The following is a 13,363-nucleotide window of genomic DNA, read 5'->3' as shown; positions in this document are numbered from 1 at the left end:
AATGGCCTACTCCTGCACCTAATTTCTATGTTTCTATGTTTCTATCATTCAATAATTGGTCTTTTTTTGAAGTAGTACAAAACAAAGAAATAATTCATCTTTTCGCTCTTATTAACTTTTTCTTCTTCAGACAATGCAGTCGTGACCGTGCGGTCGTTATCTGTAGATTGGCTATTGCATGTTAGCCAATCAGAATGCTTAGTAATTATAACTCCGCCCAATTATATCATTTATAGTGTAAGAACCTGCCTGCTGCCTGTCAGTAGCTGCAGTAGCCAGAACGTGTGATGTACTGTGTGTGATAATGAACTAGACAATAAAGATGCTTATGCTTCAACCTGTGTGAGATTAAGGTACCTGTATTTACATTATCGTCTTAAAAAACTGGTATTCTCACCATTCCTCGAGGCAAACTAAAACTCCCAATCTATGAGTCTGCGCTAGTCTCTCCCGAAGTAGACTCATCCCACTATGTGTCAAATCCCACCTACAGATACAAACTAGAAATATTAGACATGGCTATAATATACTGACTTATGTCAGTATATTATAGCCTGACATAATAGTGGAATCTCATGTAGATAGGGTGGTAAAGAAAGCTTTTGGTGTGCTGGCCTTTATAAATCAGAGCATTGAGTATAGAAGTTGGGATGTAATGATAAAATTGTACAAGGCATTGGTGAGGCCAATTCTGGAGTATGGTGTACAATTTTGGTCGCCTAATTATAGGAAGGATGTCAACAAAATAGAGAGCGTACAGAGGAAATTTACTAGAATGTTGCCTGGGTTTCAGCAACTAAGTTACAGAGAAAGGTTGAACAAGTTGGGTCTTTATTCTTTGGAGCGCAGAAGGTTAAGGGGGGGACTTGATAGAGGTCATTAAAATGATGAGAGGGATAGACAGAGTTGACATGGATAAGCTTTTCCCACTGAGAGTAGGGAAGATTCAAACAAGAGGACATGACTTGACAATTAAGGGACAGAAGTTTAGGGGTAACATGAGGGGGAACTTTTTTACTCAGAGAGTGGTGGCTGTGTGGAATGAGCTTCCAGTGAAGGTGGTGGAGTCAGGTTCGATTTTATCATTTAAAACTAAATTGGATAATTATATGGACGGGAAAGGAATGGAGGGTTATGGTCTGAGTGCAGGTAGATGGGACTAGGGGAGAATACGTGTTCGGCACGGACTAGAAGGGCCGAGATGGCCTGTTTCCATGCTGTAATTGTTATATGGTTATGTTTAAATGGTTCCAACATTTCATGTATTTTTCGTTATCTGGAGAAAACTATTGCCCTGAAGAAATATACAAATTTTAAACAAACCCGTGACTTTTAAGATAATCCATGAAACATTTTAAATGCTAAAACCCTTTGGGTAAACCTGCTGCACATTTACTTTCCTTATGATGGTGGAGGCATTGGAGGTTTTCTTCATATTGCTGCCAACTCTGTGCTTTCTAATGCTCGAGAAAGCTGGTCTTACAGGCAGTCCAACTGGTAAGACTTTCGCTTCTGAATCAATTGTCAGTAGTTTCAAATCATATTAGATGCCTGAAAACCATGTTGTAGCAATGTTATAGCTGGCACCTTTTAGATATGTTAAACTAACATCTCATTTGATCTGTGTAGGAAGGAACTGCAGATGGTGGTTTAAACCAAAGATAAGACACAAAATGCTGGAGACAGGCAGCATCTCTGGAGAGAAGGAACGGGTGACATTTCGGGTTGAGACCCTTCTGCAGACTTCTAGCGTTTTGTGTCTACCCCATTTGATCTCTCAGATTGAACACAATTTTAAATGATAAAAATGGGCAATATCCTGTTGTTCCAACTAAAATTTACCTCAAAACTCACATCACATAATCACAGTGGTGCAACGCTAGAGTTGCTGCCTTACAGTGCCAGAGACCCGGGTGTTGTTTGTACGGACTTTGTACGTTCTCCCCGTGACCTCCGGGTGCCAGCGTTCCCTCCCACATCCCAAAGACATGCAAGTTTATATATTAATTGTAATACCACCGGGTGGCGCCGTACGATGGTAGCCTCACCAAGTCTGTCTCATCCTTTTCTTTTGGTGTTTTTAGCCTGTTATTAAATGTATGTTTTAGTGTATCTTTAGTTTTGTATTATGTGTGGGGTGGGAAACTTTTTAAAATCTCTTTCGACGGAGATGCGACTTTTTCTGTATCGTAACTCTGTCCGCACTGCGGCCTAACATCGTGGAGCTAGCGGTCCCTTGATTGGAGATCGACTTCAGGAGCTCCAACCGCCCAGACTGCGGATAGTTTAACTGACCCGACTGCGGGAGAAAAGGAGGGAAGAAGATAATACGTTATTGTCTTCCATCACAGTACGCTGTGGGGAATGTTTATGTTTATTTTTATGTTGTGTGTCTTGTTTCTTCCTTGGTACGACTGTGTGGCAAATCAAATTCTTTGTATGTTCTTACATACTTGGCTAATAAATGAATTACAATTATTCAGCTTCTGTAAATTGTTCCCAGTGTTTCTGGCAGTGTGATGCAACTAGTGTACGGGTGATTATTGGTCGAAGCGGACTCGATGGGCCGAAGGGCCTGTTTCCACTGTGTATCTCTAAAATTAAATCTTTGGCCATTTATCTCATTGCTGTTTACAGCGCGAGGTAATCGGATAAACCAAGCAGTCAGAGCGGAATTGTGCAAATGCCAGAGATAGGTCAGGATTGAACCTAGGCCGCTGGAGCTGTGAGGTACCAGTTCTTCTGACCTCATCTTTAAGAGTTTGGTGAATTGTGATTGCTGCCTTGGTTCCAAGTCTAGAGCACTCTCTTCCTTAAATACAGTGACCAAACCTGAATGCATTCAGTGATCGAGTCAGTCTAATGGTGTTTCTCTAGGACTGAGTCTCTACATAATTGTGGCACCCCTTCCTCATTCTTGAACTTGAAGTAGGTATGTTGCAAAGCCTACCTGAAGCGTCGCTGAAAATCTGTCGCCGCGGGTGTGCGCGATTTTGGCGTCGTTTAGAGGGGGGCGGGTTTAAAACGCGATTTTCTCTAGGCTGTTCAAATCGAAGATGTTCAGCCTAGTTAATTATTAACGAAAAATCGCTGGAAGACCCCGTCGCAAAAGCTATTATTAGTTTTAAAGGCCTCATATAATAGTTATAGTAGTTTAAAAATCAATCTCTAAACCCGCGACCACCGGCAGCTGTCAGGGTCTCATAGAGAAAATAACTGAAGGTATGCTGCTTATTTTTACATTAAAAAGGGCTTCTTAAGATCCCTTTATACAAAGTTTAATATTGCGAGGAGCTCATTTTGGGCCCATTATATCCTGCAGTATTTTTCTGGGCATTTGAGGGCACAAATCTACCGCAATGTGAACGTTATAAACCAGCGCGTTCACAGGATCCCCCTAGAAAGCTGATTTAAAATGGACTTTAATTTACAGCAATTAAACACTAAATTCCTTCCATTTGGCCTATAAATTAATGTAAATGAGATTTAAAAATCATGTTTTATTGTGAATTATTTATGAATATTATTTGGACACTTAGGCTATTTAAAAATGTTAATCATTTATTAAGAAATGGATAGATGTTTAGATCTAGTAATTGAAGTTTGAAATTAGCTACACTTGGTTTACTAACTAATTATATGCTTTAATTTCAGGTCATCCAAGTAAGATTATTTTATATTTGTTTCAGAATGGTTCAATCTACGATAACTGAAAATATCATTCAGTTCTCTTAATTTTTAAGAAGGTTATGGGCTTTTGACTGTCCACGATCACAGCTTTTTTGTTATGTCCATAGAAAATCAATAGGGAACAAGATGCTAATTTCCGAGTATGAAAATGGCCATAATTTTTTAAATACTTGAGATATGAAAGTGAATTAGGTGTCAAATTAAACTTCTTTTTATGCTTTATCTGATGGGATAAATTACAGACTTGATTTTTTAAATATCAAAATTTTGTAACATTGCTACTTGAAGGAATTGAAATACAATGCAAAACTGCGCTTGATCTTTTATATGGGCCCACAGAAAAAGACCCAAGATGTGGACAAACCTAAGGGTCAGTGGCTGTTCGGAATCTTGAGTTCAAAGTCATCGCATCTAAAGAGGAAGCACGAACCAAGCTGCCTAAAGAAATTTGAGATCTTGGGGAAGAACAAGATGATGAGAACTTGATGAGGTGAATTTTACTTTCTTCCAAAATTATAACACAAATGTTCTTCAGCATTGTCTCGCGTCAGATCAATTGCCACGAGTTAGAACTCGAAGGGTGAAATATATATATCTTTGGTCACCAAATGTGGTGCAAGTGCATCTGCCCTTGGGTGTAATCACTTTCCACAATTAAATGAATGTGCATTTGTGTGGAATGTGCAGGGGAGGCATAGCTGCTGCCTTACAGCACCAGAGACCCAGGTTCGATCCTGACTACGGGTGCCAGTCTGCACGGAATTTGTATGTTCTCCCTGTGACTGTGGGTTTTCTCCGGGTGTTTCGGTTTCCTCCCACACTCAAAAGACATGCAGGATTGTCCATTCATTGGCTTCTGTAAATTGCAAATTTGTTCCGAGTGTGTAGTATGGTGCAAGTGTATGGGATGGTCGCTGGTTGGAGCAGACTCGGTGGGCCGAAGGGCCTGGTTCAATGCTGTACGCCTACTGTAAACAAAGGCGACTATAGCTTGGTCAGCTTTCTCCAGGCATTTACTACTAGTGGTTTGTAGAGCAACTGGCACATACTCAAAGTAAAGATCCAACAGGGTTATTGGTATATAATAAAGTTACACCGCATGTCGGCATCACTGTGTCTGCATCACGACTGGCAGCTTATGTCAGGAGCCGGTAGTATAAAGGTGCCTGTGTGATGAAAAACCCGGCTGGATTATAGACAATAGTGGTGTGTAACATTTGTGTGTTAGTATTGGTTAACATACAAGTGGAGCAGATCTACATGGTTAAGGGCATTCCCCCCCCCCCCCCCCCCCCCCATGCAGGATTTAAAACAAAATAAATCATAATAGCAATATGTTTGCTTCTTTTTGATGCAGAACTAATGGGTTTATTACCAATTATCCTACGACTGAACCAATGTATATTAGAAATAACTTAGCAAGACTACAATGCCTTATGTGCTACGTTAAATAACATTTAAACAAACACTATCTAAGCGATGTGAACAACCAACACCAGAGGAAAAACAACGAGTGTAACAAAGAAAACATATCAAACACTAAATTCCACTCTGTATCCTTGTGAATGCTATACCTGATAATTATCTATTTGCTTCCAAGTCAAATCCGAATTTGTTTTAAAACGTGATTAATTTTTTAAAGTGTGATTAGAACTATTTAAATGTAATCACTCTTTAAATTCCAATCTCACATACAAAACATTATACGGAAAGTAATTCAGATTCAGATTCAGATACAATCTTTATTATCATTGTGCAGTGTACAGTACAGAGACAATGAAATGCAGTTAGCATCTCACCCAGAAGAGCAAACATAGAATAATGGAACAGCAAAATTTCTATATGTACATACATTAGCATTAGTGCAATTTTTCTAGGGAAGGAGTGTCCGGGGGGGGGGGGGGGGGATTGACTGGCAATCACCAAGGTGCAGCCGCAGGGAAGAAGCTGTTCCTGAACCTGCTGGTCCTGCAACGGAGATACCTATAGCACTACCCAGATGGGAGGAGGGTAAACAGTCTGTGGCTGGGGTGAGAGCAGTCCTTGACGATGGTGCGTGCCCTTCGCAGACATCGCTTGCTCTGGTCAGACTCAATGGAGGGGAGTGAGGAACTGGTGATGCGTTGGGCAGTTTTCACCACCCTCTGCAGTGCTTTCCGGTCGGAGACAGAGCAGTTGCCATACCATACTGTGATAATTGCCGGGGAACATTAGCTAAGTGTAAAAACAAAGTGCAGGAGGAACTCAGCGGGTCAGGCAGCATCTGTGGAAAAGGGCAGAAGACGTTTAAAGCCAGGAGCTTTGTGCAAGCTCAATCTCTTGTGTGTCCATTAAGCAAGGAGATTCCACATAAGATGCATCAAAAGACAATGAAAGGTTTCTTGACAGCTTAAACTAGTTTACACAGAGCTGCTCAATATACAGACAATTTAAGATCAATATGTGTAGATAGGAATTGCAAATGCTGGTGTACACCAAAGATAAGACACAAAATGCTGGAGTAACACAGTCACTCAGGTGAAGGGTCTCGTCACCCGTTCCTTCACTCCAGAGAAGCTGCCTGTCCCGCTGAGTTACTCCAGCATTTTGTGTCTTCCTTCAATTTAAAATCAATCCATGTTTTCCAGAGTTAGCCAATCTCAGTCAGGATGGGATGGGAGCAAATATGTCCCTAGATTGGAAAGAGGACATTAGCCAGGAGTAAGATCACAAATATGGAAATTGGGTGAGGAGGACCCTAAGTTCCTCTAACACAAATATATAGTCAAAGAATTTGGAAACAGGCCCAACGCGCCCAGCCTGACCCGCAAGTCCCATCTGCACCAGTTCCACCTGCCTGTGTTTAGCCCATATTCTTCTAAGTCTATCCTATCCATGTACCTGTTCATGGATAGGTTGTTATTCTGCAATTAGACAGGAATAAAAGCCGCGGGTACCAAAGAATGATTGTGAAATCCGAGACTAAACAGTAGTAAGGATTCAATCCCTTCAAGAGCGGAAGTTAGAAAGAAATATAAAAATTAGCAAACAAAATATGAACACATCTTTACAGTATTCAGTGACCTTCGTTCAATGCTCATTTAACCAAATTCAAGCAATGTCTTCTGGGCTTCTCTCAATCGGTCTATTTTGCATTTGATGTCTTCTCTCGTCCTCTGTGTATCTGCATCTTCCATTAGATAAACATTGATGCGATCCTTGTCTTGGATGAGTTGAAGCATCTCTATCCGTAGTTTGTCAGCAAATTCGTTTAAAATGTAGCAGCGTATGACCATGGGGATCTGGTCAGCCAGTCGATGAGAGACAATCTAGGAGTCGAGCACAGAAAATAAAGGAAGATAATGAAACAGGAAGCAAAATGAATTCCAGATTCACCACACTCTGTTTAAAGAAATTCTTCCTTATCTCCTAAAGGAACGTCCTTTAATTCTGAGGCTATGACCTCTGGTCCAAGACTCTCCCACTAGTGGAAACATCCTCTCCACGTCCACTCAATCTAAGCCTTTCACTATTCGCTAAGTTTCAATGAGGTTTTCCCGTCATCCATCTAAACTCCAGCAATGATGCCCACAAATCCATCATTGCTCCTAAGGGTTCAGCATTTTACTGTTACTGTACGCTTTCGTCTTAAATTCCATCTCCCAAAGAACAACACATCACACCTGCCCAGATTAAACTCCATCTCTCATTTCTCTGCTCATATTTTCAACTGATCCATATCCGGCTGCATTCCTTGACAACTTCTCTCCATCCGCGGCACCCCCAACTTTTGTGTGAACTGCAAACTTATTAATTAGCCCACCACGACAGAGATCACAGTACCGACCCCTGTGGAACACCACTGGCAATCGACCTCCAATCAGAATAATATCCGTCCACCACTACCCTCTTGCTATCTCCAGTCAAGCCAATACTGGATCGAATCTACCAAATTTCTGTGGATCTGCTCTGCCTTAATCTCCTACTGTAAGGGACCATGTCAAATGCTTTATCAAATTCCATGCCAATCTACCTGCCCTCAGTCATTTTCATCGTGTCCTCAAAAGGCTCAAATCAGGTTTGTAAGACATGACCTATCCTACACAAAGCTATGCTGACTATTCCCGATAAGTTTGTGCTTTTACAAATGTGAGTAAATCCTATCCCTACAAATTTTCACCTATGAGTTCCTTACCACTGATGTAAGGTGCCCAGGGCTATATTTTGCCTAGATCACCCATATTGATCATCTTAAACCAAGGAACAACATTGGCTATTCTTCTGTCCTCTGGGCCCTTGACTGTAGCTATTTTTATACAAAGTTCTCTGTGAAGGTCCCAGCAATTTCCTCTCTTGCCTCCTTTGATAATCTAGGCTGGGTCCCAGCTGACCCTGGGAACTTATCCACCTTATTCAAAAGATTCAACACCAACATCTCCTGATATCAACATGCCCCAAAATATCAACGCAGGTCTCCTTGATCTGACCATCCTCCATGTCCTCCAGTTGCAGACACCTCTGCTATGGAGAAACGTTTCCTACTTTCTACACAATTTTGTTTACCTCTATCAGATTCCTCCTCAGCCACTTCCATTCCAGAGAAAACAAATCCAGCCTTTGCTGGTGCCCCACTCTTTTTTGGGGGGCAATCTAAGTGAACGCTATGCCCAGCTTTTAATACATACTCCTGCAAATGTTTCCACATTCGAGTCTGAAGAAGGACCCTGACCTGAATCGTTACCTATCCATGCCCTCCACAGATTCTGCCTGATCCACAGAGTTCTTCCGTCACTTTGTGCTATTTGCTCAATGTTTCCTCAAGTTGGCTCTCGCTCTTCCACCAATCATCCCAGTGGGAGGAAGGAGGGAACAGTCCGCCAATGATCGGCATGCAATGGCTATCTAATACACTGCTGTGTCACACACAGTATATTTACCTTGTAATATGCTTGGAGATGATACGACATTTCTTGGATGCTGCCATTTGCAAAAGGATGTACCAAATTGTTTTTTGCTTTAGAAAGGCTGTCACTGTAGAGACTGTCTTGAGAATACACCACACCCTCAACCTTAATCTGGGCCTGCAGCAGCTTTTCTGCTTCCGTTTCTTGCTTCTTGCTCATAATTGCGATTTTGACCTACAAACACAAAGACAAAATGAGCAAATATGTCATGGAGCCCTTTGGCCCTGCTTGCCCATTCCGACCAAGGTACCCCATCTACACCAACACCATCTGCCCGTGCTTGGCCCATATCCCTCTAAACCTTTCCTATCCATGTACCTGCCCAAATGTCTTAAATGTTGTTATAGTTTCTACCTCAACTAAGTCTTCTGGCAGCTCATGCCATATATCACCACCCTCGGTGTCAGAAAAATATCTATGGCTACTGTCTGAGAAATAAGTATGGTTTGGAATTACTCACTGCACCATTGCATGGTGGTGGCTGAAGTTGCCCTTCATTTTCCCCATTAAATCTTTCCCCCCCCGCACCTTAAACCTATGTCCTACTTTTTCTTTCCCCACTCAGGGTAAAAGGCTCTGTGCATGTGCTCCATCTACAGATGCTCCCCAATTTACGAGGCTTCGACTTACGATATTTCGACTTTACGATGGTGCAAACGCTGGGCAACGGCAGCGACCCGAAGCTCACTTCTAGTCACGTGATCAAATTGTATTAAATGCGTTTTCGACCTCCGATATGTTTGATTTACGATGAGTTAATTGGAACGTAACCCCCAACGTAGGTTGAGGAGTAGCTGTATTCCCCCAATGATGCTCCCAAGGAATACAGCCCTAGCCCATCCAAACAATCCCTACAGCTCAGGCCCTCAAGTCCTGGCACCATCCTCATATTGCAAGTCTTCTCTGCATTCTTTCCAGCTTAACAACATATTTTCCATAACAGGATGAGTAAAAACTGAACACAGTACTCTAACTGTGGCTTCACCAGCATCTTGTACAGCTGTAACCCAACATCTATTCTGATGGGCAAGTTTAGAATCCAAAATGGCTTTGGGTTCCATGAAACTACCAAGCGACCACCTACAAAATGTCCTAGTTACTTGCCCAGACGATTCCAACAGCACCTCCCAATCCCACAACCTCCCACTAAAACCTTAGGTTTAAGGTGGCACCGTGGCATAGCAGTAGAGCTACTGCCTTACAGCACCAGAGACCCGGGTTCGTTCCCGACTACGGGTGCTGACTGTATGGAGTTTGTACGTTCTCCCCGAGAAAACTGTGGGGTTTCCTCCGAGGTCTTCGGTTTCCTCCCACACTCCAAAAGCGTACAGGTTTGTAGGTTAATTGCTTTGGTATAAATGTAAAATTGTCCCCAGTGTGTGTCGGGTAGTGTTAGTGTGCGAGGATTGTTGGTCGGTGCAGACTCGGTGGGTCGAAGGGCCTTTTTCCACTCTGTATCTCTAAACTAAACTAAAAATGAATTGGCCAATAGGTATAGGAGTTCACCTTTGCCTGTAGGTTTAAAATTAGTGTCACACACCATCCTGACTTGGTGGTATGGATTCACCTTCCCGAATTCTTACTTGAATGAGACTTGATTCTATTTATGTATATTTATGTATATCAGATCTGTTTGGATAACTTGCAAGACAAAGGTTACACCTTTCACCTGACAATATTAAACCTAAGGGTACTTAAGGAGGTGGCGCTGGAAATCGTGGACGCATTGGTGATCATTTTCCAATGTTCTATAGATTCAGGATCAGTTCCTGTGGATTGGAGGGTAGCTAATGTTATCGAACTTTTTAAGTAAGTCAGAGAGAAAACAGGGAATTATAGACAAGTTAGCTGACATCAGTTGTGGGGAAGATGCTGGAGTCAATTATAAAAGATGAAATAGCGACACATTTGGATAGCAGTAGCATGATTGGTCCGAGTCAGCACGGATTTACAAAGGGGAAATCATGCTTGACTAATCTTTTGGATTTTTTTGAGGATGTGACTAGGAAAATGGACAAGGGAGAGCCAGTGGATGAAGTGTACCTGGACTTTCAGAAAGCATTTGATAAGGTCCAACATAGGAGATTAGTGGGCAAAATTAGAGCACATGGTATTGGGGATAGGGTGCTGACATGGATAGAAAATTGGTTGGCAGACAGGAAACAAACAGTAGGAATTAACGTGTCCCTTTCGGAATGGCAGGCAGTGACTAGTGGGGTACCACAAGGACCGCAGCTATTTACAATATACATTAATGATCTCGATCAAAGGGATTAAAAGTAACATTAGCATGTTTGCAGATGACACAAAGCTGGGTGGCAGTGTGAACTGTGAAGAGGATGCCATGAAGATGCAGGGTGACTTGGACAGGTTGGGTGAGTGGGCAGATGCATGGCAGTGGTCTACAAGAAGTCCAGATACGACCTTGGTAAGGCCATCAAAAAGGCCAAAGGGACTTCTGCTCCAAACTGGAGGATAAGACAGATGTTCGCAGCTGTGGCGGGGCCTGAATGCAATCACCTCCGACAAGGCGAAATCAGGAGGCAGCTCGAATGTCGGCGAAACATCACTCCCTGATGAGCTCAAGGCTTTTTACGCATGCTTTGATAGGGAGAACACCGATGTGCCTTCCCGAGCCCCCATTCGCTGTGATGGTATTTCACTCAGTCACAGAGGCCGACGTCAGGAAATCCTTCAGAGAGGTGAACCCTCGAAAAATGCCTGGACCTGATGGTATACATGGTCATGTTCTAAAAACGGACATTTCAACCTCTCACTTCTGAGGTCTGAGGTTCCCACCTGCTTCAAAAGGGCATCAATTATACCAGTGCCCAAGAAGAGTAAGGTGACATGCCTCAATGACTATCGACCTGTGGCACTAACGCCTGTGGTGATGAAGTGCTTTGAGAGGTTGATCATGGCGCAAATCAACTCCTACCTTGACAAAAAACTGGACCCACTGCAGTTTGCTTACCGCCACAACAGATCAACGGTGGATGCGATCTCGCTGGCCCTCCACTCCGCTCTGGACCACTTGGACAACAAAAACTCATATGTCAGGCTGTTATTCATTGATTACAGCTCGGCATTTAATACAATCATCCCCTCCAAGCTGGTTACCAAACTCGCAGAACTGGGTCTCTGCGCATCCCTCTGCAATTGGATCCTCGACTTCCTCATTCTCAGACCATAGTCTGTTCGTATTGGTGGAAATGTGTCAGACTCGATAACAATCAGCACGGGAGCACCTCAAGGCTGTGTGCTCAGCCCCCTGCTGTACTCATTCTATACTCATGACTGCGTAGCCGGTCATAGTGCGAACTCCATCATCAAGTTCGCTGATGACACCACTGTTGTGGGACGTATCACTGATGGGGATGAGTCAGAGTATAGAAGAGAGATCGAGCAACTGTCCATATGGTGCCAGCACAATAACCTGGCCCTCAACACCAACAAAACCAAGGAACTGATTGTGGACTTTGGAAGGAGTAGGAAGTGGACCCACAGTCCCGTTTATATCAAGGGTCAAGAGCTTCAAATTCCTGGGCGTGCACATCTCTGAAGATGTTTCCTGGTCCGAGAACACTGATGCAATTATTAAGAAAGCACATCAGCACCTCTACTTCCTGAGAAGATTACGGAGAGTCGGTTTGTCAAGGAGGACTCTCTCTAACATCTACAGGTGCACAGTAGAGCATGCTGACCGGTTGCATCGTGGCTTGGTTCGGCAACTTGAGCGCCCTGGAGGGGAAAAGACTACAAAAAGTAGTAAACACTGACCAGTCCATCATTGGCTCTGACCTCCCTTCCATCGAGGGGATCTATCACAGTTGCTGCCTCAAAAAGGCTGGCAATATCATCAAGGACCCACACCATCCTGGCCACACACTCATCTCCCTGCTACCTTCAAGTAGAAGGTACAGGAGCCTGAAGACTGCAACGACCAGGTTCAGGAATAGCTACTTCCCCACAGCCATCAGGCTATTAATCTTGGCTCGGACAAAACTCTGAACATTAATAGTAAGATTAAATTAGAATTTACCTAGTTTGAAGTTAGATCTTTATTTTATGAGGAGTTACGATGAGGGATTACGTGAAGAAGCCCGCCAGCCCGCATGCGCGTCAATCTTCAAAGCAGCGGCGTGAAATCACAGATAACAGTAGTTGAACTGAACATAGTAAGATTGGAAAGAACTAGAACTACCAGATTACCTTTATGATAAGAGGGTTGGGAGCGGAGGGCACGTAATCCCCCATCGTAACTCCTCATAAAATAAAGATCAAACTTCAAATTTGGTAAGTTCTCATTTAATCTTACTATTTTACTTCGGAGTCACGTGAGTGACTACATGAAGATTTCAAAGCTCTGTGATTTCATGCCGTGGCTACGAGTCCATGCATCACACACTGCATCAGTTGACCAAGGATGAGTGAAAATAAATAATGCGTTCAGACATGACATAGATTTAAACATGCTGATGCTTTAATGAGCAAATGAAAATAATAGTGACCCCTCTCATCCAGGGGGAAACTATAAAACAGAATCTAAAATGGGATTGGCAAATACCCCCGGTCTGGCAATGGGTTTATTATAAAAACCTTTGGAATGTTAGTTCATTTGACCATCCTGCAGCCGCTAGGATGTGGTCGAGAGGAACGTCCATTACCCTCGCTGCTGACGTTGATGCAGCCTTGGTGGACTGAGATTTGAAAACGACAGTGTCCACTCC

General features: G+C 42.9%; 2 protein-coding genes across 2 annotated transcripts in view; both read right to left on the bottom strand.

Annotated features, from left to right (window-relative positions):
• The window catches only part of LOC116980363 (interferon-induced GTP-binding protein Mx3-like), a 445,599-nt gene that overhangs the window by 172,790 nt on the left and 259,446 nt on the right, over window positions 1-13,363 (bottom strand). The gene's annotated exons all lie outside the window — the stretch shown is intronic.
• The window catches only part of LOC116980360 (interferon-induced GTP-binding protein Mx3-like), a 281,647-nt gene continuing 274,177 nt past the window's right edge, over window positions 5,894-13,363 (bottom strand). Inside the window, exons 16-17 of the mRNA XM_033032513.1 lie at window positions 8,607-8,807; window positions 5,894-6,998 (exon numbers count right to left, since the gene is read on the bottom strand). Of these exons, the coding sequence (XP_032888404.1) occupies window positions 6,771-6,998; window positions 8,607-8,807 (429 nt within the window). The 3' untranslated portion in view covers window positions 5,894-6,770. The remainder of the gene's footprint in view (window positions 6,999-8,606; window positions 8,808-13,363) is intronic.

This window comes from Amblyraja radiata, chromosome 14, assembly GCF_010909765.2.
Source record: "Amblyraja radiata isolate CabotCenter1 chromosome 14, sAmbRad1.1.pri, whole genome shotgun sequence".
Taxonomy (NCBI): Eukaryota; Metazoa; Chordata; class Chondrichthyes; order Rajiformes; family Rajidae; genus Amblyraja; species Amblyraja radiata.
This window is presented reverse-complemented; position numbering and strand designations above follow the sequence as displayed.